The sequence below is a fragment of the Colobus angolensis genome, unplaced genomic scaffold (genome assembly GCF_000951035.1).
Source record: "Colobus angolensis palliatus isolate OR3802 unplaced genomic scaffold, Cang.pa_1.0 Scaffold74, whole genome shotgun sequence".
Taxonomy (NCBI): Eukaryota; Metazoa; Chordata; class Mammalia; order Primates; family Cercopithecidae; genus Colobus; species Colobus angolensis.
In genome coordinates, this window is record NW_012121154.1 from 10,565,676 (window position 1) to 10,591,147 (window position 25,472).

Here is a 25,472-nt window from a genome sequence, read left to right on the forward strand (position 1 = left end):
TTTTATAAATAGGCACTGATTAAAAAAAATTCAGCCAAATTAAATGTAAAGGAATTTAATTGAGCAATGAACAATTCATGAATTGGGCAGCCCCCAGAAGTACAGCAGATTCAGAGACTCCAGTGCAGCCACGTGGTGGAACAAGATTAATAGACAAAAAAAGGGAAATGACATGCAGAAATCGGAAGTGAGGTACAGAACAGGTGGACTGGTTACAGATTGGTGTTTGCCTTATTTGAACACAGTTTGAACACTCAGCAGTGCATGAATGGTTGATGGGATTGGCCAAGACTCAGCTATTGATACAGGTGCATACTCCTAGTTAGGTTTTCAGTCTTGTCTGCCTATTAAGCTAGGCTGTAGTTCATCCACAAAGACTCAAATATAGAAGCAGGGAATCCTTCTCAGGCCACATTTAGTTCACTTTAACAACTCCCTGCTTTTGGTCAGTTTCTCAATTTTGAGAGATTGACCAAAACTTTAATTATCAATGTCACTATCACCATTGTAAAAGTAGTTATTTGGTCTTGAAACACACTGCGAAACAGTAGAACACTGAGTTTTGCAAAGGTAAAAACAAGTATGAGTAGAGGTACTCTTTATGGGTATGTCTTTATGCTGGAATGTCCTATTTACTGGAGAAAAACAAAACCTGGTCTGTTCTAGGATCTATGTGTTTCCGTAAAGTCTGAATTTGATTATGTCAAATTTAGCATGAGTGACCCCATTTTAGTTTGGTTTGGCCTGTTGGGGGCCTAGTGAATGAGCTTAGTCCAAAACAATGGCCTCCTATAACTTTGTTTAAAAAAGATTCCCCCTTTTTGGTCAGGCTCTCACTTAGGTAAAAGTGTGACCACAATTGAGGGCCTTAGTGCCACTCTCAGTTACCATCATCTTGGGTTTCCAGTCTCACCACATCATTCATAGGTTATAGTATCCTCAGAGTCACACATTTCTTTCAGCTCTTGTCTTTCCATTTGAAGAGAGACCATTTGACATTCTAGAGATGGCTGCATACAAGCATTTAAAACCTTCGAGAGAATACAGTGCACCAGGGAGACTATTATTATGACTCTCGGGAGGATAACACCAAGAGTTTAGAGTATGCTCCTTACCCAGGGTACCCATAAACCAAACCACCTAAAATTAAATAGATTAAAGAATGAGCTGGATAAAGAGTCTACTTGCTTTAAGTGGTCTTTTCATTAATTCTCTACAACTGAATTTTTATAATCTACATTTGATGTATTTCTCCACAGGCCACAAGCGTCAGAATCTGTTTAGCCAATTCTATTATTTAGCATAACTTTCACAAGAGAATTTAAAGTCTGTTGTGTAACAACAGACTTTACATTAGAATCTGCTATACAGCCTATCATGAGGGATACATTTCTAATTATTGCCTCTTTTATTCTAAACCACGGAAAAAGGACCTAACAAATGATGTCCTTCTAGAAGAGTGAAGGCCTCCTGGCAATGTTCTATTTCACCCATGATGTGGGTTAAGAGGAGTTTTGACTAATTATGAGGCAATATATGTACCATTAAAGTTTCTCACCTATATTGGGCCTTCATCTTTTATCCATCAAAGTATAAAGTTATTCATGTTTAAGTCTGGCTGCAAAATCCTTCATGAATGAAAGTATACCCTATAAGTGCACATAATAGACCCCCTCTTCATTTCTATTGGCTATAGAGGCATAAATAAGGAAAAAATATTCAAAGATAAGAGTCTCATAGTAGCAGATGTCTTGATCCGTGATCTCGGGAAAAGCTGTTTACATCAAGGATGTCATCTTCTTCTGGGGAGAAACTTTCTTGGTTAGTTTTACCTTTAGGGTTCCAATGGGTGTACAGTTCCAAGAGTGTGGAGGGACCCTTCTCAGTTGTGAGATTATGCACTCAAGGTTCAAGGTTCCAAAGTTTTGTTGCAGTGTGGATGGCAAGCACAGTCTTTCTCTGATGTTCTCAAAAGATCCAATCTTCAGGTTCTAGATTGTGAAGCAGTTGATCGTCCTCAATGAACCATAAAAACTTTCTTTACCTGGTGAAAATATACTGTGGCATAATAATTACTGTAACATAAAACATGCATTAAAAATGACAATTGAATGAACTCCCTTTATAAATGTTTAAATGACCCATCGGATAGCCAAACATACCTGAAGATTTGATTATCTTCCCAGGGTTATGGAACCAAACACTGGTTTTAAACTATTTTTGAAATTTGTAAGTCATTATATCAATATATTCAATTTTGATGATTTTATTTTTTCCATGATGAGTCATGGAATGCAGAGCCTTTAATAACAAAAGCTTTAAGGGCTCAGAAAGGACAAGATAGCCTTCCTGGTCTTCCATGAGTCTATGTTTAATATTGGACTTATGTCCTCTTGAATACCAGTTGTTTTTCCAATTTAAATTCATAGCAGTGATGACTAATGGTTATCATAGGCAATTAGACTTAGACTATGGAATTCAAATTGTATATCTAATCAATTTCAGTATCAGCTGGTTTAACATGAAAATCTTGGCAAAGTATTTTCTTGGTATTTAATTAATTTTTTGTTTTACTTGGGTTAGCAGTTTTATACAAGGAAATTTGGTTATTTCTGTGGTAGACAATAACTTAACATAATAACCATAATTATGGTTGATAGTATATACTCAGACGTATTAGAATTTTAGAAATCCTATACATTTTTTTTTTTTTTTGGAGATGGAGTCTTGCTCTGTCACCCAGGCTGAAGTGCAGAGGCAAGATCTTGCCTCACTGCAATCTCCACCTCCTGGGTTCCAGTGATTCTTCTGCCTCAGCCTCCCAAGTAGCTGGGATTACAGGTGCTCACCACCATGCCTAATTTTTTGTACCTTTAGTAGAGACGGGGTTTCACCATGTTGGCCAGGCTGGTCTCAAACTCCTAGCCTCAGGTGATCTGCCTTCCTCCGTCTCCCAAAGTGTTGGGATTACAGGCATAAGCCACCGTGCCTGGCCCCATACAATTTTAGAACATACATTAATATCATTCACTAAAATATAACCTGAAGATTAAACATTATTTTTATTTTGACAATGCTTCCCATGTAACTTAACATGTTAAATAATTCTGTTTACCTCTCTTTTGGAGATGTAAAAGAGGGTTAGGGTTAGGGTGGATGTTCAGGGGCCCTCTGTAGCATTCCAAAGTTAGAGGTCAGAAAAGACCATTTTAAAGCTGAAATTTAATTTTGGGAAGCCTATTAAATATGTTAAAGTTTTAAAACACTTGATATTATGAACTAGAATTCCAGGTCACCATAAGTCATTCATTCAGCCAAAATGATGACTCAAAAAATTTTTTAAAGGCAAAAGTCTTTACTCATTGATAGAGGGAAAACTTAGCTTTCCAAACAATCTGTCTTTTGTCTTTCCTTTTTTTTTTGGTAGCGTATTTAAAAGGCAAACAAGGCCGCGTGGTGGCTCAAGCCCGTAATCCCAGCACTTTGGGAGGCCGAGACGGGCGGATCACGAGGTCAGGAGATCGAGACCATCCTGGCTAACACGGTGAACAAAAAACTAGCCGGGCGAGGTGGCGGGCGCCTGTAGTCCCAGCTACTCGGGAGGCTGAGGCAGGAGAATGGCGTAAACCTGGGAGGCAGAGCTTGCAGTGAGCTGAGATCCGGCCACTGCACCCCAGCCTGGGCGACAGAGCGAGACTCCATCTCAAAAAAAAAAAAAGGCAAACAAAACAAAAATTTTTCATTATCTTCTAATATTACATGAAAATCTTGTTCAAAAGAGAAAGTCAAATTTCATTAGTGGACTTGCATTAGTGGACTATTAATGTCAACCCCAATTTTTAATAAAACGTCACAGACAAATCTATCCAATCTTAATCAGTTTGACCATGAGGTGAGATTTTCATAAACCTTTTATAACCCTTTACCAATTTTTGTTAAAGAGCAGATTAGTGCTTTAAGAAAACCCTGTTGTGCTTTTATTTCAATGTTCAATTTACAGAAAAACTGAATACACCTTTAAATTTAGTCAATATTTTCACACATAGAATTTCTTTTACAAAGTCAATTTTTACAAACCTTCCACAACTTGTTCAAACCTTTAGCTTTATTCTATTTAATTTAAAACAGTCCTTTAACCCTCTAAACTAGGTAAAAATTTACATTCTCATGCATTCTTACAATCTCTTACCAAAAACACATTTCATTCTCCTCACACACCTTGCATGTAAACCTAGTTTTTCAAGTCTCAGTTACATGTCATAATGCTAATTCTTAGCAACTTTCACTTTTGGTACATAAATTTTCTTTTAGGAATCCTTTCATGACTTACATAGACCATCTACAATGTGCTTGGTCTTTCTGACTTGTCCTAAACATCCCTCTTTTTAAACAACCAGTCATTTTACTTCAGGACAAGAATTTACTATACAAGATCCTTCCTTATATAAAATCTCTTTTCTTTATAACCTTCTTTTCATAGCTAGGTAGCATGGCTAATTCCACATATCCCCAGGCCTTATTTAAAATTTAATGTCTCCAAAATAAATTGAGCAATTTTCAAGGGTCAAAGCAGTTTATTGCCTTAAAAATATTAAGCAAACCTAATACCTGGCCTGCATAATTTAGACTAAATGTATTTATTTATCAATAATCTTTAAAGCTGTTTTTATTTCCCAAAGATGACCAAAATTACATGAACTAAAAGGCATTACAGTTTTTATTTTTCTTTCAAAATATTTAAGCACTTTTTTTGTTTAAACAATTTAGAGTTCTATTATACAAACACTACACACACAACACATATATAACTACACAGACAGACCAAAGATTACTACAGTAGTTGTAAGATACTCCATTTGCCAGTTTTTAAGTTTAATTAGATTACTGGCTTTAGGGTGGAGTTCTTGGAAGAACAGGGCCAAGAAAGGGTCTCTGGTGCCTCATGTTTTTCCCAAGGAGTCCCAGGCTGTGAGAGCTTGAATATCCATTTTTAATTAAGTTGACTTTTAACCACAGCACTCTTTAATAAAATCCTTTTAAAATTTCTTATTACCTGACTTTAGGCAGGCCAAAGAGCTGCTATTTCTGGCTTTTAAACTTTACCTAAGGTAACCTCACAGGTGCTCTGAGAAAGGAAAATTCAAAACAGTTCATGGAGGGGAAGAGAATCAAAAAATGGCAAAGTCACCCAAATATCAATCAGAAAGGCTCATCCCCTAAGCTAGGGATTGAACTCTGAACCCAGGCCACCATTGTGAAAAGAGAAAGCATGGCCACGTGGCTACAAGATCAAGCTCCTAAACACATAACTGACCAGTTTGCAGGGTCATCTTGAACAACAGGCTTATGAGGTTTTGGGCGCACATTTTATCCTAAGGTACTCCTCTTTATGACAAAACAATACAGAAAGACACACACAAAGCACATCAGATTCACTAGAGCTTAAGACAAGCCTCAGAATTCTTTTTTGTATGAATCAAAACTTTACATAGGAGATAACAGTGATTTTTACCATTCATTTAAACATTTTGCACAAAGAAAAAGAGGAAAAAAGCCAGAAATCTAACTGGTAAGAAATTCTTATCCTTTTACTGGCATGCCAGGCTTCTGGGTTCTCTTTCCCTTTCCCTGAGCAGCTCTAGTGACCCAGCTTGCCACACCATCGCCCTGGAGGCCAAGCTGCATCATAAAAGAAAATTACCTTTTTTTGTTTTGGCCAGAACAAAAAACATATGATAAAACACAGACATTAGCCACTCTGTTTAGCACCCAATATCAAACTGGTTAGGCTTAAATTTGCCCCCCGATGGCCCCTGTCATCTTTAATCCAACCTCCAACTAGGAGTTTCAGCATATGGTCTCTGGGCAAGATGGCTGCCCTGAGTAACAGGAAAGACATGAAAGGAAAGGAAGAGAAAGAAAAGTATTGCCTGTGGCAAGATGGGGAAGGTGAAGAGCTCAGGGAGGCCAGAGCAAGACCCACTCATTGCAATGACACTGAGAAGTTCAGGAGGCCACTTGTCAGTAGTGAACGGATCTTTTCCAGCAATCCCATCAGCTCTCAAGTTTCCCCTTTTGGGGAGGAAAAAGCTTCCCATGTCCCAGTCCTGTGCATGCCTAACACTGTCACCTATAGCAGTCAGCAAAAAGTGTAAGACAGATTAATCAAAACAGAATAGCAGTTAACATCCCCTAGCGCCAAACCTGTTCTTAACTGAAAGAGACTTTACTGAGAGCCCTTATTTTTAAACATTCTTAATTGCATTGTTGTACATTTGGAACATTCCACTGCAAGTTATCTTTAGTAAGATTTTGCCATTTCTGTAAGACTATGCTGCCTCCCAGGCCTAATGTAAGCTGGAAGGAAGTTAGTTTTCCAGAAATTAAGGATCTCATTTTTACCTAAAATATTGGCTTGACTCTCAGGGTCTCTTGATTAACTGAGCCAATGATTTTTCCTACCTAAGCATGCAAGAAAAATGAAACAAAGGGGTAGAACATAAAAATCCCTGTGAATTTTCAAAAGTCAAGTTTTATAACCCTGCAATATTACTGCTTACTATCAGTTCCTTTCTGAACCAGTCAGGTGTAAGAGACCTCTAACTGGATCCAAGCCAATTAATTCCTGGATCAAATCCATTCCTGGACCCAGCTCAGTTTCTGTCATGACTTCCAAACCCTGTTTGGATCAGAAATTGGCTCAAAGAAACTTGGAGAGCTCAAAACACAAATCTGTGGAGCTCTGAAATCCAAGACAGAGCTTATCCACAATCCCCAGCTGCTGTGAGAGATCAGTGAACACAAGTGGGTCCTGCAGGTACCTTGCTTGTTCAGTTCACTCAGCACTCCCGGGGGTCATCAGAAGCTCTACTTCAGATGCCACTTCTGACACCATCTGATAAAAGAAAACCTTTAGCCAAATAAAATTCAATGGAGTTTAATTGAACAATGAAAACTTCACAAGTCAGGTAGCCCCCAGAATCACAGCAGATTTACAGAGACTCCAGTGCAGCCACCTGGTGGAAGATTTATAGACCAAAAAGGAGAAATGATGTACAGAAATCGGAAGTAAGGTACAGAACAGCTAGAATGGTTACAGATTGATGTTTGCCTTGTTTGAACACAGTTTGAACACTCAGCAGTGTATGAATGGTTTAAGTATGGCTGCTGGGATTGGCCAAGTCTCAGCTATAGTTATAGGTACATACTCCCAGTTAGGTTTTCAATCTTGTCTACCTATTAAGCTAGGTTGCAGTTCTCCCACAAGAACTAAATATAGAAGTACAGGGTCCTTCTCAGGACATATTTAGATCACTTTAACAGCACATATAGGCAGTCCTCACTGTGCAGAACTGTGCAGTGTAAGACTGAAAAACCCTGCAATTAAGTAATCAATAATTAATGGGAAAAATTACAGTTATTCATGACTTTTGAAGTTTTCTGTTAAAACATTAAAAATCATTTTACTGCCAGTTATAATGGTATGGAAAACTACATAGGAAAGGCATATGAAAAAAAGTAAAACCAATATTCATTTAGTATACTATACATTTTCTTTAATAGATGAAGTCTCACTATGTTGCCCAGGTTGGTTTCAAACTCCTGGCCTCACGCAATTCTCCCACCTCAGCCTCCTAAGTACATGGGGGTACAAGTGCATGCCACTGTGCCTGGCTTTAGAGCATATACTTTAAAATATCAAAAACATTGAGGATTAAAGTGTTTTGCTTCTTTGTAGAAAAAAACTTTCCATTTTTCTCTGAGGGTGGAGGAGAAATGAATTAATCTAGATCCAACCTAGGTTTAGCCCTCTAACAAGCAACCCTAAGACACCTGGAGATTCACACTTTCATGTCTAACCTTAACAAATATTTCCCTCATTGCTTTTGCAAAGTCCCATCTCATTTCTATTATTTCCAACTTATTATATGAAGTGGGCAACTTTTCTATGCCTTGGCAAACTGTCATAACTCTAAGTTTGGATCAGCTTCTAATATTTTAACTTCTGCATTTTCAACATCATGAAATATCTCTGACAATTCCCTTTTGGTTTTTTTGTTTGTTTGTTTGAGACAGAGTTTCATTCTTGTCACCCAGGCTGGAGTGCAGTGGCGCAATCTCAGCTCACTGCAACCTTTTCCTCCTGGGTTCAAGTGATTCTACTGGCTCACCCTCCCGAGTAGCTGGGATTACAGGTGCCTGCCACCACGCCCAGCTAGTTTTTGTATTTTTGTAGAGACGGGATTTCACCATGTTGGCCAGGCTGGTCTCGAGCTCCTGATCTCAGGTGATCCGCCTGCCTCAGTTTCCCAAAGTGGGATTACAGGCATGACCCACCACACCCAGCCAACAATTCCTTTTCTAATAAAACTTTAGGTTTGAAGTAGCTATGATGTCTCTTGACATTCTCTGCAGTTTTTGTTTGTTTGTTTTCTGAGATGGAGTAATGCTCTTGTCGCCCAGGCTGGAGTGCAGTGGTGCAATCTTGGCTCATCGCAACCTCCACCTCCTAGGTTCAAGTGATTCGCCTTCTGCCTCAGCCTCCTGAGTAGCTGGGATTACAGGTGCCCACCACCATGCACAGCTAATTTTCGTACTTTTAGTGGAGACGGCGTTTCGCCATGTTGGCCAGGCTGGTCTCGAACTCCTGACCTCAGGTGATCCATCCGCCTCGGCCTCCCAAAGTGCTGCAATTAGAGGTGTGAGCCACCACACCCGGCCAGAATTATCTGCAGTTTTTAAATGATTCCCTATGGGCTTCTAGCTGGACACTGGACAGCTGGCCTGACTTCATATAAGGTCCTTGTCATAATATTGACGATAGGGTTTACCACTCTAAATCAGTGGCTTTCAAAAACTTTAGTATATTTTAGCAATGGCTGTCAAGCTTTTTTCAAGCAAAATCATACTGAAACCAAAACTATTCTGGAGTACAGGGGTAGGCATACAGGACCCAGAATCCTGTCCCCCAGGCCTCTCCCTCAGCTCCTGAGGTTGTCCCCAAACAGTTCCAAAAACACAGTAATTTGCAGATATCTGCACTCCATAGTAGATCAAAAGTCTGTGGTTAATAAAGTGCAGTAAAAACACCCACACACCATGATGCAGATCAACTAGGATGAGACACATGGGATATGCCCAATGTACTGGTGCCTCAGAATCATCTCAGCCCTCTAATTGTTTCTCTGTTGTTTCCAGTGTTACTCACCACCAATCCTTCTGAACAGATACCTCAAATTGTTTCTGCCTCTCAGCTCCCACCTTGAACATAGCTTTGATTCCACTTTTCAACATCTAACTTCAATAGCAACTCCCAAGACCCACCTGGGCCTACCAAACTACAGCCCTGTAATCAAGAGGTATCACACACGGGCCAAGCGCAGTGGCTCACACCTGTAATCCTAGCACTTTGGGAGGCTGAGGCAGGTGGATTGCCTGAGGTCAGGAGTTCGAGACCAGCCTGGGCAACATGGTGAAACCCTGTTTCTACCAAAATACAAAAAAATTATATTTTAGTGGCAAGGCAGCATGCATCTGTAATCCGAGCTACTCGGAAGGCTGAGACAGGAGAATCGCTTGAACCCGGGAGGTGGAGGTTGCAGTGAGCCTGGATCGCGCCATTGCACTCCAGCCCAGGCATTCAGAGCAAGACTCCGTCTGGGGGAAAAAAAAAAAAGAGGTATCACACATGGTTCCACACATATCTAATGTGTGCTAGTATTTCTCTCTTCACGTTCCTTTTGCTCTGTTAGCCTCCCTTAAATGAGCTTTGTTCTAAAGTCTTCATGTCCTGAATTAATTCCTTGCCCTCTTTACAAGATCAAAACCAGTTGCTGGCACTATTTTTCAGTAACAATGAGATCTGGCTTTTAAGTTGAATGTCATTAATGTTTTGGTCATGTCATTACAAGCATGATTCCCTATAACCTAATCTGAGAAGGCAGACAGCAGAGAGAATGGGCGGTGGAATGGAACACAGAAGGAAGCAGATTAGAAAGGAAAGAAAACATCCTCTTGTAAAGCTTTCCATAATGCTATTTTTATCTTTATAAAGATGCAGGGGAGAAGGAGAAAGAGGAAAGGGGGAAAACTTAATGGAAAGATTGTATCAGAAAGAGCAGGAACAAACACCTTTGTAAATACTTTCTGGAAATTTGGGAAAATTACTATGGGTGTGGCTTTGCATGCATTTGTGTATGTGAGTGGCTATTCCTTCACTTTTGTCGGTGCCCCCAACACCAAAAACAGTCTGACCTCACACCTCCCATAAAATATATTTGGAAAATTCCATCAAAGTTTAAAATATATATTTGCATATTCTTGGTTAGTAATAATTACCAGCTGATCATCCAATTCAAAAAGTTGTTCCAGGTAAGTTTCAGACAATCTTCGAATGTTTGGTTTCATTGATGGAGCAATGCACATATCCCTTTAAGAACATCATAAAACACAGTCAAAATTAATTTCATTAATTAGTTCCATAATTAAATCAGTGATTCTTGTAGGTGGAATGAAAGAGAGGAGAAAGAAAACACATTTCCCCTTAGGAGAAGCAGATCAGAATCACCTGGAGGACTTTTTCAAACTACTCTCACAAGATTTTGCTGTGTCCCCAAAAGGAGGATATGCCTCCCTTTCCTCATTCCCAACTTGAAATAAACTGGCCCTATGAACACGTTACTGATGAGAATACACGGTATTTCTCAAGTTGAGAACCACTGGGCAAATTATACAGGTTTGTGTCTTTGGAACTGAAAAGCCTGTGGAAGGATTCCTTAACAATCTTAAGATTGGAAGCATTGGCAAGATGCTTATTTTGTTACCGTACAATAAAAGTTTTCCTGTACAATAAAAGTTTTCCTTCACAATAAAATATTTCCCTATCACAAATCAAAACAATACTTACCAAAGAAGATTCTGAAGACCACTTTTGATTATAACCATGATCATTCCCTCTAAATACCTCAGTGGATCTTCAGGACATGTAACAAGTATACCACATAACAGTGCCTGGGGAAAAAAAAGGAAATGGCATCAATGTTTCTGAATTTTCATGTTTTTACTAAGCAGCAGATAACTTTTTATTGCTCAGTTTGTTTTGGGCTTTTTTAATTATTTATTTCCATAGGTTTGCGGGGAACAGGTGGTATTTGGTTTCATGAGTAAGTTCTTTAGTGGTGATTTGTGAGATTCTGGTGCACCTATCACCTGAGCAGTATACACTGAACCCAATTTGTAGTCTTTTATCCCTCAACCCCCTCCCACCCTTTCCCCTGAGTCCCCAAAGTCCATTGTATCATTCTATGTGTTTGTATCCTCATAGTTTAGCTCCCATTTATAAGTGAGAACATACAATGTTTGGTTTTCCATTCCTGAGTTACTTCACTTAGAATAATGGTCTCTAGTTCCATCCAGGTTGCTATGAATGCCATTAATTCATTCCGTTTTATGGCTGACTCGTATTGCATCATATATATATGATGTGATATATATATCTCTCTCACAATTTCTTTATCCAATCATTGACTGATGGGCATTTGGGCTGTTTCCATATTTTTGCAATTGTGAACTGTGCTGTTATAAACGTGTGTGCAAGTATCTTTTTCGTATAACTTCTTTTCCCCTGGGTAGATACCCAGTAGTGGGATTGCTATCCCACTACTGATCAAATGGTAGTTCTACTTTTAGTTCTTTAAGGACTCTCTACACTGTTTTCCATAATGGTTGTACTAATTTACTTTTTTTTTTTTGAGCAGTCTCACTGTTGTCGCCCAGGTTGGAGTGCGATGGTGCGACCTTGGTTCACTGCAACCTCTGCCTCCCAGATTCAAGTGACTCTCCTGTCTCAGCCTCCTGAGGAGCTGGGATTACAGGCACCCGCCACCACACCCGGCTGGCTAATTTTTCTATTTTTAGTAGAGACAGGGTTTCATCATGTTAGTCAAACTGGTCTTGAACTCCTGACCTCATGTGATTTGCCTGCCTCAGCCTCTGAAAGTGCTGGGATTACAGGCATGATCCACCATGCCCAGCCCACTTTACATTTTCACCAGCAGTGTAGAAGTGTTCCCTTTTCACTGCATCCACGTCAACATCTGTTGGTTTTTTTTGTTTGTCTGTTTTGTTTTTTGATTATGGCCATTCTTGCAGGAGTAACGTGGTATTACATTGTGATTTTGATTTGCATTTCCCTGATCATTAGTGATGCTGAGCATTTTTTCATGTTTGCTGGCCATCTGTATATCTCCTTTTGAGAACTGTCTATTAATGTCCTTAGCCTACTTTTTGAAGGGATTGTTTGTTTTTTTCTTGCTAATTTGCTTGAGTTCCTTGCAGATTCTGGATATTGGTCCTCTGTTGGATGTACAGATTTTTGCCTACTATGTGGGTTGTCTGTTTACTCTAGCAGCAGCAAACTTTTTCTTATACAGTTAAAAAGTCAAATAATGTGACAGTTTTAAAGTAAATGTGTTTTTACATACCACTCTGTATTCAGTGTTAATTTTCTACTAAAGTAAAACAAAAATGCAGTTTATCTTGCCTCTGTCTAAAAATCCATCATAAACAACACAATAAAGTCACTGTACTGTGAGGGTTTGCATTACGTCAGGAGTAAGTTCTTTACAGCCAATCTGAAGACATAATTATGATGCTTTACTTCAGGGGTTTCTAGCCTTTTAAAGAATGAGAAACTCATTTGGGTTTTTTTGGGGTTTGTTTTTTTGGACAAAAAGTTCCTTAGACCCAACCATAAAAGAGATTGAGAATATCCACCACTAAAATGTGTGAATTTAAGAACTCTTTTTTTTTTTTTTTTTTTTTTTTTTTTTTTTTTTTTTTTTTTTTTTTTTGAGATGGAGTCTCGCTCTGTCGCCCAGGCTGGAGTGCAGTGGCCGGATCTCAGCTCACTGCAAGCTCCGCCTCCCGGGTTTACGCCATTCTCCTGCCTCAGCCTCCCGAGTAGCTGGGACTACAGGCGCCGCCACCACGCCCGGTTAATTTTGTTTTTGTGTTCTTAGTAAAGACAGGGTTTCACCGTGTTAGACAGGATGGTCTTGATCTCCTGACCTTGTGATCCGCCCACCTCAGCCTCCCAAAGTGCTGGGATTACTGGCGTGAGCCACCGCGCCCGGCCAAGAACTCTTAAAAATACATTTGCATTTTATCATTCACAGCATCTACAGAGTATACACATTTGACAAATTGTAGCTCAGTACACGCAGGTGGGAAACAACAGACCTGCTGGATCTAAGATACTGTTGAAAGCACATATATAAAACTCGTAAAGTTGCTGCTGTCTCATTTTCCTTAAGAGACCCCCCAAAAGAAGAAACTTCTTGTTAAAAGTGTTGGCAAGATATACAGAATTACTGATGTTTTCTCCATTTGAGACAGATGAAAAGGTCTGCAGCACACTTCCCACAGAAACCACCTGGAATTCTTCATTTCCCTTCGTGGTTCACTATTTTCTGATGGGGTCTAGTGTGCATGTTGCAGGTAGTCGGGATGCTTTGGACCCACTCCTGCTGTCTTTTTCTCTTGATCCTCTATTTCCAGAACAAAATAACTCCATCACTGGAGTTACACAGAGCAGTCCTTCCAACCTCCATAGGCCAAGTGTCAGCAGATCTAGGCCTGGGGTCTTGTCTTAGACTCTCAGCAATTCTCATAGTGTTCCTCCAAAACTAAAAAGGGTAATTTCTCCTAATTGGACCCTGCATAATAACAATCTCCCCCTTTGCAATAGCTCTATGCTCCTCTTCTTAGCATACAGCCTGCAAGCAGGAAGCTCAGCCCTTTAGAGAACGGCAGAATGATAAGATTTAGATCCCTCTCCCTCTCCAGCTCTGCCTTCAAACCGAGCCCATACTAACTGCTTATAAGTGCTCAGTCACCTGCAGATTGACTTCCTTTTCCCCCAAACCAAGAGACTACAGTTGCACAGGAGATTAGTGGTCTCACCACAGTTGCAACCTGAATTTGAACAGTCATCTATTACCTAAAGAGCCAGCAAGAGTGAGTCCTACAGGGACCTAACAAAAAGTGCTGAAGCCTTATATTACCTGGAGGCCAATCAGACTTCCCACAGCTCCCTCAATATCCTTGGTGAAAAGCCCATCTGCTCTCTAGCACTTCTATGCCTGGGTCTCCAGACTACTGAGTTTTTGTACTCCCTACTCTACATCCTTTTCTCCATCTTATTCTGGCACCCTAAGGACATCTATATCAGAATCACCTGGAGAATGAATTTGTCTCTGAGAATAGGGCCTAGAAACCTGCAGTTTACTAAGCTCCCCAGGTGATTCCTATGCATACTGATGTCTGAGAATAAGTACCTAAATGAAGTTCAGCTTTATGGCACATTTTTAAGAAAGTTGAGATCTGGTTAATGTATGTCAGAAATTGATTATATATATATTTCCAAGCTCCACTTACAATAAACTACTTTTCCTGAAAAGCTATCCTGCAGAAGTCAGGTTGACAGGGTAAGTCTCTGAAATGCTAATAAAGGCATATGGAACTAGCAGAGTTGAAATGCACACTTTTCACATAAGAAATCTCACTGTTGGCCAGGTATGGTGGCTCATGCCTATAATCCCACCACTTTATGAGACCGAGATGGGAGGTTTTCTTGAAGACAGGAGTTCAGGACTACCCTGGGCAATACAGTGAGACCCCATCTCTAAAAAATACAAAAATTGTTTTAAAAATTAGCTGAGTATGGTGGCCTGCACCTGTAGCCCTAGCTACTTGGGAGGCTGAGGTGGGAGGATTGCTTGAGCCCAGGAGTTCAAGGCTGCAGTGAGTTATTATCACAACACTGTACTGCAGCCTGGGTGACAGAGAAAGACCCTGTCTCAAAAAATAATAATAAAGAAAGAAATCTCACTGTTTGTCTTTTTCCCTTGGACAAAATAGCATAACATGATATTTTATGTATTGAGTGAACAGTGCATAGCTACATGCCAATAAGACAGCACAGTTAATGAATCAATAGCTTTTTCCCTGCCCAATGAATATAAAAATCACAAAACCATTAACTTAGTCTTTATTGTAAGCAGAAGCAAAATAAGCAAACATTCCCACAAGATTAATGTTTGACTCACGAAAACATTAATCATATTATTAATAATATTCTCAGTAAAAACTTGCACAATCAAGGACAAAAAAGTACATGAGTTAATTATTGGATTGACTCTCTCAAGCTTGTAAATTCACAAAGCAATTACGTAATCCTCACTTTCTTTGTTTCTACTTCCCTAAACTCAGTTCCCAATACTTCTCATCTATTCTGAAGGATGTTCTGGGTCCTGAGGACAAACGTGGGTTTATCCAGGACTGTTGCTTCTACTCCTTTTACCTACTACCTATCTTTCGAAGAGCAAGAAAATGCAAAGGGTGGAATCCAGTTGGTTTAAATCTGGGATGTGCAATCTTCTACCATTCAACCGTTGACAAATTACATCTCTGTTTTTGTTTCCTTAAAAAAGTGGGATAATAAAGGTTCATATGCCATAGGGCCATCACAAAAATTAAAAACTGCTTTGAATAGTGTCTAGCACAAAATAGGCACTCAATAGATAATGATAGCAAGCTATTATATATATATATACATACACATACATACATATATACACACATACATATGTGTGTGTGTGTGTATTTTTTTTTTTTTCTGAGACAAGGTCTTGCTTTGTAACCCAGGCTGGAGTGCAGTGGCACAATCAACCCAGTGTAACCTCAAACTCTTGAGCTCAGGCAATTCTCCCACCTCAGCCTCCCAAGAGGCTAGGACTAGAGGCATGTGCCACCAAACACACTTCATTCTGTTGTTGAAATGGAGTCTCAATCTGTTGCCCAGGCTAGTCCTGAACTCCTGGGCTTAAGTGATCCTCCTTCCTCTCAGCCTCCCAAAGTGCTGGGATTACAGGCATGAGCCACTGTGCTCGGTCCATCACTATTTTTAACCATTCCACTGCTAATCATCATCTTCATTAGAGGAAAACACTTAGACATAGAGAAAAGAAATTGAAAATATTCCCTTATACTACTCAAAGTCCAGTGTGACAAGTCAGAGAGAAAGAGAGAGATTGACTCTGACTTAAACCACACCTAATGGAAGATGTTAGCACAAAAGCATTTAGTGGAAAATGGCTAGGAGAAAACTGGATAGACCAACAGTTCAAATATAAATAGCAAGATAGTAACTATTATCACCCTGGGTGGACACACAAAAACAAATGTAAGACACTTAAGAGAGCAAGTCTTGTTTAGCTTTTCAGATACTCAGATAAACATAGTGAAATATGCTGAGGGCTGAAATAGTAATATTGTAATATAAAAAATAATTACTCCAAAAGTGCAGAGATAAAAGTGATTATCAAATACTTGGGGAGCCCTCGGCAGGAGAAGAAACAGAAAAGGATGTTCTGGTACCCCAATCTCTGAAACATATCTAAAGCAGTATCTCACAAATGATCGCCATCCCCGTGTGGGATGGAGATGGAGGTAGCACGCTGCTGTTTTGGGAGATACCTTACTTTGTATTTATGGAAGTTATAAGTCCCTTCCATTTCCCTATCCCCTACCCCAACCTCTGAAACATATCTAAAGCAGTATCTCACAAATGATCGCCATCCCCGTGTGAGATGGAGATGGAGGTAGGATGCTGTTGTTTTGAGAGATATCTTAATTTGTATTTATGGAAGTAAGTTACAATTTTGAAAATAAAGGGGCTTTTATGTCTTTTTAACATTGAAATAGATGGTGTCAAAATTTTATTTTAGAAACTCTATAAATGAATATTCTGGAAGATTACTCAAAGAGGCCAACTGGCTTCAACGTTCAGATGAGACCCCAGAAAGAGGAAGATGCCCCTCGGGACCAGACTTGAAGGCTTTTGTTGTTGTTGTTTTTTCCTTTTTTTTTTTTTGTTAGACTTGAAGGTTTTTAAAGCAGACTGGACAGGACAGGTGAAGAGCAACAGGCTCTATGAGGCGAGAGTGAGACAAAGGACTCTGATACCTGCCAGACTGGGTCTGTCCCAGTGGGGAAGCAGTCCCAGCCGTCCCATCCCCTCTAAGAAAATTGTAAATGGAAAAATAATAAATCATACACTTTTCTTTGTTTAGTGTCCTGTGGATTTACCTCAGGAACTACATATGTAAACTGCCTGGCTGGGCTGAGGGAATTCAGCAAAGATAACTGTCCTCGGAGAAGCCACAACCTTCCTGCCCAAGGTCCAGCAAAATGAGTTAGTGTATCCAGCTCCTGGTCTCCTAAATGGGCAGGGCAGTCCCTTGCTCAATAATCAGTAATTCCTGATTCTTGCATCTCTGACAAATACGTGCAGCAATTAGTCTCAAAAAAAATACCTGGCCCGGCATGGTGGCTCACGCCTGTAATCCCAGCACTTGGGAGGCCAAGACAGGCAGATCACGAGGTCAGGAGATTGAGACCATCCTTGCTAACACGGTGAAACCCTATCTCTACTAAAAATACAAAAAATTAGCCAGGCGTGGAGGTGGGCGCCTGTAGTACCAGCTACTCCGGAGGCTGAGGCAGGAGAATGGCAGGAACCCAGGAGGTGGAGCTTGCAGTGAGCAGAGATCACACCACTGCACTCCAGCCTGGGTGACAGAGCCAGACTCTGTCGCAAAAAAAAAAAAAACCTGATTGGCAACTTAATCTTGAAAGAAACATAAAACATAAAAACTTCTCACAAAATCATCATTACAAAAAAAAAAAAAAAACTTTGCTTTAAAAATCATGATTTGTAGATTAAGTACCCCCTCTGCTGAACAGATCTGGTTTTGCAAACTCTTTACATCTTCCCTATACAAAGCTGAAATTGGAGCTCACCATTTGAAAAGTGCTTTCTTCCTCTCAGATACAAACACTAGGTGTATCTGCTTAATATTTTTGTACACCATAATATCTAGCTCATCTTTGGTCCCTGTGGGGCAGTCCTTGTTTGTCTGTAAACAATGTACTGACTTCTACCTAGTAGAAAACTGAGGGAGAAACTAGGATTTCTACCTTATTTCCGGATGACCCACTGTCTGAAGGTCTACCAGGAAGGCTTTATTATGCGAGCTCCTATCTTAATAGTCTCTTTGAAAACACAAATGCCTTTGGGAAGGAGTATATCCAAAAATAGAGGGCACATTAAGCTAATTCCCACAGTGGTAGAAAGAGTATCTCAGAGCTCTGAGAGACAGAAATGAAGAATATAGGGAGTGTGAGAGATCAGAAGACAATACTTAGTTTTCCTACAATTTCCACCTAGGTTCAGGCTCTGAGTATCTTCATGTGACTCAAAAAAAAAAAAAAAAAAACTCTGAATTTCTAAAATATATTTTTCCTGAATCTTAATGATGAAATGTAAATATCTTCATCTCTATTTCTCCAAGATAGATTTCTATGAAAATACAGAATCAAAAGGTATATATTAAAGATCTTCATACATATTTCAAAACTGTTTTCCCAAAAAGTATTATCAATATATAATCTCATCCCAAATGGATAAATGCTCAGAGAGCTCAGGAGACAAGCTTGGGCCAGAGACAGCCTGAGAGTCACAGCTCCAAGTGGTTGAAGTCATTGAGGTGTTTCCAATTGTACGTGGTAGAGGCCCAGGAAATATTTGCTGACAGAATGTCCTAGTGTACCCCCCTCAGCTGACCACTCTTGTCGTTTCCCAAGAAAAAAGGCTGGCTGGTGTCAAGAGCCTCATCTGTTCAAAAAATTAAGTTACTTGTTTAACTTGAATTGAACGTAGAATCCGGCAGTCTTTAAGCTGGACGTGTGAATCTCAAAGAGCCCACAAAGACTTTCAAAGGATTACACCGGTACGAATAGTATAAAGGTGTTCACTTTCAGATCCTCACCATTCCTACACAAGTTGGCCCTTCATATCCATGGCTCCTGCATCCAGAGATTCAAATCAACCACAGATCAAAAACATTTGAAAAAAAGTTTCATCTGTACTAAACACATACAGAATGTTTCTTCTTGTCATTATTCCCTAAATGATACAGTATACCATCTACTTACATAGTGTTTACATTGTATTAGATATAAGTAATCTAAAGATTATTTAAAGTATACAAGGGGATGTGTATAGGTTCTATACAAATGCTACGCCACTTTTTATCAAGAATTTGAAAATTCTTGAATGTCAGTCTCCAAGGAAGGTCTTGGAACCAATGCCTCATGGATACTGAGAGATTTTTTTTTTTTTTTTTGAGATGGAGTCTCGCTCTGTTGCCAAGGCTGGAGTGCAGTGGCACAATCTCAGCTCACTGCAAGCTCCGCTTCCCGGGTTCCCGCCATTCTCCTGCCTCAGCCTCCTGAGTAGCTACAACTACAGGTGCCTGCCACCACACCCAGCTAATTTTTTTAATATTTTTAGAGACAGGGCTTTGCTGTGTTAGCCAAGATGGTCTCAATCTCCTGACCTCATAATCCGCCCACCTCGGCCTCTCAAAGTGCTGGGATTACAGGTGTGAATCACTGCGCCTGGCCAGGATTACTTTATTCTTTACTAAAATTGATCTGCCTGAGTACACAGTTTGCTATTTTCTTTTCCTACTTTTCTCTTTCACGATGGCATCCATCTGGAATCTTACTATAAAGAAAACCAAAGCAGAGAGATTTGAAAATGTTCTCAAAGTCACCCAGTTAACAATTGGTGAAGCCTAGGCAATATTTTTATTTATTTATTTATTTATTTATTCATTCCTGTAGAGACGGTCTCTCACTATGTTGCCCAGGTTAGTTTCAAACTCCTGGCCTTAAGCAATCCCCCTGCCTCAGACTGCCAAAATGCTGGAATTACAGTCATAAGCCATCACGCGGGGCCCAGGAAATTCTTACAAATACAAAATAATCCCCGCATCTTGCTTTAGGTTTCAAGTAACAAACTCAACTTAATATGTACTTTATTAGCTCCTACAAGAAATTCAAAGGTAGATGAGGCCTGAGTGTAGGTTTAATCCAGTGGCTGACTAATGTCACTAGGGCCTGGTTTCTTTCCATTTCCTCAATTGGCCTTTTGTGGAATCCACTCCATGCTAAAATTCTCTCTCCTTGTGGCCACACAGGTAATTGCCAATGTTCCCAGGACTAAGTGCTCCCCCATTAACAACCAGAGAGGGTATATCCAACCAGCATCCTGATCTAAATCAGCTTGGATTACATATTGCCCTCCCTCATGACCCTATACCTTCCACCTCCCTGTGGTCACAAACATCATGGCCAGGGAAACTAAATGCACTGGTTGTTGCGAGACAGTCGGGGTCCAACCCCAGAAATGGGGATAGACAGTTTTCTTGAAGCAAATGGGCTAGGTGAGGGAAGAGACAGCGTATAGAATAAGAATGTAGGAAACATTAGGAAAAGGGAAGTAGATGCTGCGTAGGCAACTTGTAAATGCTCAGTAGATATCTGCTCCTGGAGAACATGGGAAAGGAAGAAGAAAAGGGGGTAGTTACAGAAGGGTTGAGATCCACTTACTGAGTGATGCTGTTGTGATCTACATATTTCCAGAGACTGCTTTGAGATCCAACTTGATCTGACTCCCCTTATATGAACAAGCCAAGTATGGCAGATTATATTTTCCACAATGGCCATGACAGTATCTCCCATCCTCCATGCTCTTTTTGCAATGTGACTTTGTTATGCCTCCCATCATGAAACGGGTTCCATGTTCCCTCCCCTTGAATCTAAGTGAAAATAATGTTGACTTCCAAACCTAGATCATAAATAATGATATAACTTCTATCTGGTTCTCTCTGGGGACATTTGGTCTTAGAAATCAGCTACCATACTGTGAGGAAGTCTAAGCAGCCCACGGGCAGGTCCAGATAAAGAGGAACCAAGCCTACTGGTTCACAGACCTGGCTGAACTCTCAGCCAACAGCTGGCACCAATTTGCTAGGCATGCAAAAGAAGATATCATCTTAAAAGTGGATCTTCCACCCCCTGAAAAACCTTGTCAAAATTTCAAATTTTTAAGCAAACTAAGTGATTCCTGTTGTTGCAAGCCATTAAGTGCTTTAAGTGGTTGTACGTCACATGGCAATAGATAACTGATACACCACACAAACAGAAAATGACTATACAGCCAAATCAAAGGTGTCATTCCATCCATCCCTAGCTACATACATTCTGAGAAAAAAACACCCAGCCATGACTTTCATTTTAGATTTTTAAATTTCAAACATGTATAAACAATAGTATAGGGAACACCTATGTACCTATCACCCAGTTTCAACAATTACTATTCTGTGATTTTTGTATCATCTACATATCTACCCATTTCCCCCACCTATTCTCAATTATAATTTAAGGTTAAATTTACATGATTTCAAATGCATAAATCTTATTGGTATAATTTTGATAATGAAAATACCCACAACCCAGGTGTGGTTTCTTTCCAACTCTCCAGAAAGTTCTCATGTCCCTGTCCAGTTAATCCTCCTGTAGCACTCAGAGTCCAGTTGAGAGACAGAAATCACACCTGTATTTTGAATAAAGAACACTTATTCTATCTCATAAATACATTCTAATAAAGAATGCAATTCAAAGAATTACTAACTAGTAAAAAGTGAGTAACTACTAAGAGAGCGCAAAGAGAACACTAAAGGACATGCTGTGGCACAGACAGAGTACCCAAAGATGAAATAACCTTGGAAGGAAGGCAGCCACCTCCCCAAGACTGAGATTCAGAGAATGTAAAGTGTGGCTGAGGTGTAGTGGGAAAGTCCATTAGGTTGTCTTGAGACAGAGACAGTTCTCAGCCATGAGGGGCCAAGGTTTGGTGAACAGGAGTCCAGCAGCTCACACTAGTGAGCAGACACCCCCTGCTGGGGTGCAATGGGCTGAGGCTGGTGAGCAAAACTTGCTGAAGAGTGGGCACCACTGAGGGCACCACACACATGCTCTTGGCAGCTGTGTCACGTAAACAAGAAGTGAGGAAGCACATAGGAACCAGGAAGTGAAACCCCATCTCCCTCCAGGGTCCCCTCAGCACCGACAAGCCTTAACATAATGCTAGCCCAAAGCAATGCCAAGGTCTAGATCATGGCACTGGTCTAGCTTCTAGGTGTCAAGGGCTACTTTTCTCCTCCTCAATATTTTTGCAGTATTATAATCAGCTGTCTAGTTTTATGGGGAAAAAAATTTTAGACTTTAACTAAAATTGCACTGAATGTATACATTTTCTGGGAAGACATTACATGCTGTTATTTTCCCATTCATAAACATGGCAGAGCACTTCATTTCTTTAGGTCACCTTAAACATCTTTCAATAAAATTTTACAAATTCCTCCAAAAAGGTCTTTCACATCTTGGCCTAAGAAACCTTTTATTTTTTGTGGCTATTATGAATGTAATTTTTAAAAGCTACTATTAAAAACTTTGGTTCTAGTGAATTGAAATGCAATTGATTTTTTTTTTTTTTTTTTTTTTTGAGATGGAGTCTTGCTCTGTCGCCCCGGCTGGAGTGCAGTGGCGCAATCTCTACTCACTGCAAGTTCCGCCTCCCGGGTTCACGCCATTCTCCTGCCTCAGCCTCCCGAGTAGCTGGGACTACAGGCGCCCGCCACAGCGCCCGGCTAATTTTTGTATTTTTGGTAGAGACGGGGTTTCAACGTGTTAGTCAGGATGGTCTCGATCTCCTGACCTTGTGATCCACCTGTCTCGGCCTCCCAAAGTGCTGGGATTACAGGCGTGAGCCACCGCGCCCGGCGAAATGCAATTGATTTTTTAATATTCAGTGGAGGAATTTTGTGAGGACTTTTTTTTTTTTTTTTGAGATGGAGTTTCACTCTCGTTGCCCAGGCTGGAGTGCAATGGCACCATCTCGGCTCACCGCAACCTCCGCCTCCTGGGTTCAAGAGATTCCTCTGCTCAGCGACCCGAGTAGCTGGGAGTACAGGCATGCACCACCACACCCGGCTAATTTTGTATTTTTAGTAGAGATTAAGTTTCTCCATGTTGGGCAGGCTAGTCTCAACTCCCAATCTCAGGTAATCCGCCCACCGTGGCCTCCCAAGGATTTTTTTTTTTTTTTTTTTTTTGGTCTACTCTTTCACTGTGGGTGTAATGGGATAGTCAGAAACTGAAAATACTAAGAAATGTAGGACTGTTTATATTAAGAGCCCATTTGACAACTGAGGATTGAATCTAAAGTGACACAAGTCAGTTTAATTGTGTGTTCTTCCTTTAAATAATGTTCATTTCTCAGGGGTAAGCACGGATTGCTGGATATTTGAGTTTTACTAGGGGTAGGTGTTTGTCACATCAATAGGACAAGGGAGAAAGAAGGGAGAAATTGTATTTGAAAGTGATCATAATGATGGTGACATTTTAAAAACATGCCTACAAATGATATTTCTTACATAAAGAGGTGGGGTTTACTTCCTCTCCTCTTGAATACGGGTTAGTCTTATTAATCCACTTGTAATAAAGAGAATATAGGGAAAGTGATGTTGAGTAACTTCTGGGGCTAGGTTATAAAAGGAGATTTTACTTGGCTCTGTCTCTTGGACACCTGTTTTGGGGCCCAGCCTCCACGCTGTGAGGAAGCTCAGGCCACATGGAAAGGTTATACATAGATGTTCTACCTGCCAGCCTCAGGAGAGGTCCTCATCAACAGCCAGCATCAACTGCCAGGCATGTAAGTAAGGAAGCCTTCAAGATTATTTTAACTTCAGCCACTCTGACATGTAAGTGCATGACAGATCTCAAGCAACAACATTCTGTCAACTCCCGTAACTGTGAGAGGCAATAATAAAATGAATACTGTTATTTTAAACCATTAAATGTTTAGGTAATAGACATCTACAACAATGATGAACCAAGGAATCTAAGATGGGTAAAGAGAGAAATGAGGACATGAGAGTAATATTTGATAGTGCAAAGATAATTGAATGAAATGGTGGTTTGAGTCAGTTGAAGAAGTGCCAGTGTAGAAGCTCCAATGTGAGTGTGCTAGAAAATTAGGAGACTAATGGATGAAGACATGGAGATTTCAGAGATGATACAGCAATTTAGGATAAAATGGTTAAGAGTATGATCATAGAAGGAAATGATTGAGGAATGGTGAAAACAAAGATAACTGGAAGAAAGGTCAAGGATGTGAATGGAACATCCCTGTGAATACTGAGGCCACAAGAACAATGACAGGAGTAGAGGGAAAGGAAGATGGTGAGCCAGATGCTAATGCTACCAACAAAACACAACAGATTGGTACATAATGAAGAGAGTGAGTGCTAAATCCGATGTTATGAACTACAAAGAAGCTGAGACTTCAGAAGAAGGAGGGAAGATATGTACTTTGAAAGTAGAAATGGGGAGCCAAGGAAGACATCTAACCTATCTCTAGATCTGAGGTTAACTGAGGAGTGAAACAAGACAGTCTCCATAGGATTTCATTTCTGAGTAGGATGTGGAAAGTCACCATGGTCCAATGACCCTGCTATAACAACTAGAAAAAAATGGATACATTACAAAAATCACATTTAAAAAAGATATTGGAGAGCCATGGAATTCCAGAAGAAGGAAAATTTTCTGAAGTGAGCTGTCAGTGCACAGCTGTTTATCTTCCCTGAGGACATGTGCCAGTTCTGGGTAGGAAAGAGGACAGGGCTGGGCCCAGGCAGAGGAAGTCTACAAATGGGAAGAGAAATCAATAGGCTTAAGGTGGTGGCACCGGGCTAACACGAGATTAGAAACTTGAGGTGCCCCAAGTGTGGCCACTGTCTCCCATAAGGCAGTGAGTTATGGGAGTGTTCACACAGGAGGCTGAGGAGTTAGAACATCACCTACAAGGCAGACTGAGCCTTTCATAATCTCAGGGAGGAAGATGAAGCCTGCCACAAACATACAGCCAGCATAACCTTCAATGTACTTGCCAGATTTTAAAGTTGAGGGCCTACAGCGGCTGCTCCATCTGGGAAGTGAGGAGCGCCTCTGCCCAGCGGCCGCACCGTCTGAGAAGTGAGGAGCGCCTCTGCCCAGCCGCTCCACCGTCTGAGAAGTGAGGAGGGCCTCTGACCGGTCGCCCTATGGTCTGGGACGTGAGGAACGCCTTTGCCGGCCGCTCCAACTTCTGAGAAATGAAGAGCGCCTCTGCCTGGCCGCCCCACCACCCGTGAAGTGAGGAGCGCCTCTGCCCTGCCGCCTCTCCGTCTGGGAAGTGAGGCCCGCCTCTCCCTGGCCGCCCCACCCTCTGGGCAGTGAGGAGGCCTCTGCCAGGCCGCCCTACTATCTGGGAAGTGGCACCGTCTGGGAAGTGAGGAGCACCTCTGCCTGGCTGCTGCACTGTCTGGGAACCTTTGCCCGGTCGCTGTGCAACCCTCCAAGTGTGAAGTGGCAGGCTTGTGTGTGATTTTTATGCTTTCTGCAAGTTTGCATTTTAAATTAAAAGTTTTAAATTGGGGAATATATATATAGAATATATAGAA

The 25,472-nt window shown here is 40.6% G+C and overlaps 1 protein-coding gene across 5 annotated transcripts in view; it reads right to left on the bottom strand.

Annotated features, from left to right (window-relative positions):
- FBXL13 (F-box and leucine-rich repeat protein 13) overlaps positions 1-25,472 on the bottom strand; it is a 317,665-nt gene that overhangs the window by 286,776 nt on the left and 5,417 nt on the right. For 3 of the 5 annotated variants that reach the window (XM_011927739.1, XM_011927738.1, XM_011927737.1), the window contains exon 2: positions 10,907-11,010. Coding sequence is in view for 1 of the 5 variants with exons in the window: in XM_011927736.1 (XP_011783126.1) it covers positions 10,339-10,429; positions 10,907-11,010 (195 nt within the window). In the remaining 4 variants the exon portion in view is untranslated. Of the gene's footprint in view, positions 1-10,338; positions 10,430-10,906; positions 11,011-25,472 lie in introns of all 5 variants that reach the window. The other 2 variants (XR_001000225.1, XM_011927736.1) reach the window with 1 other exon arrangement.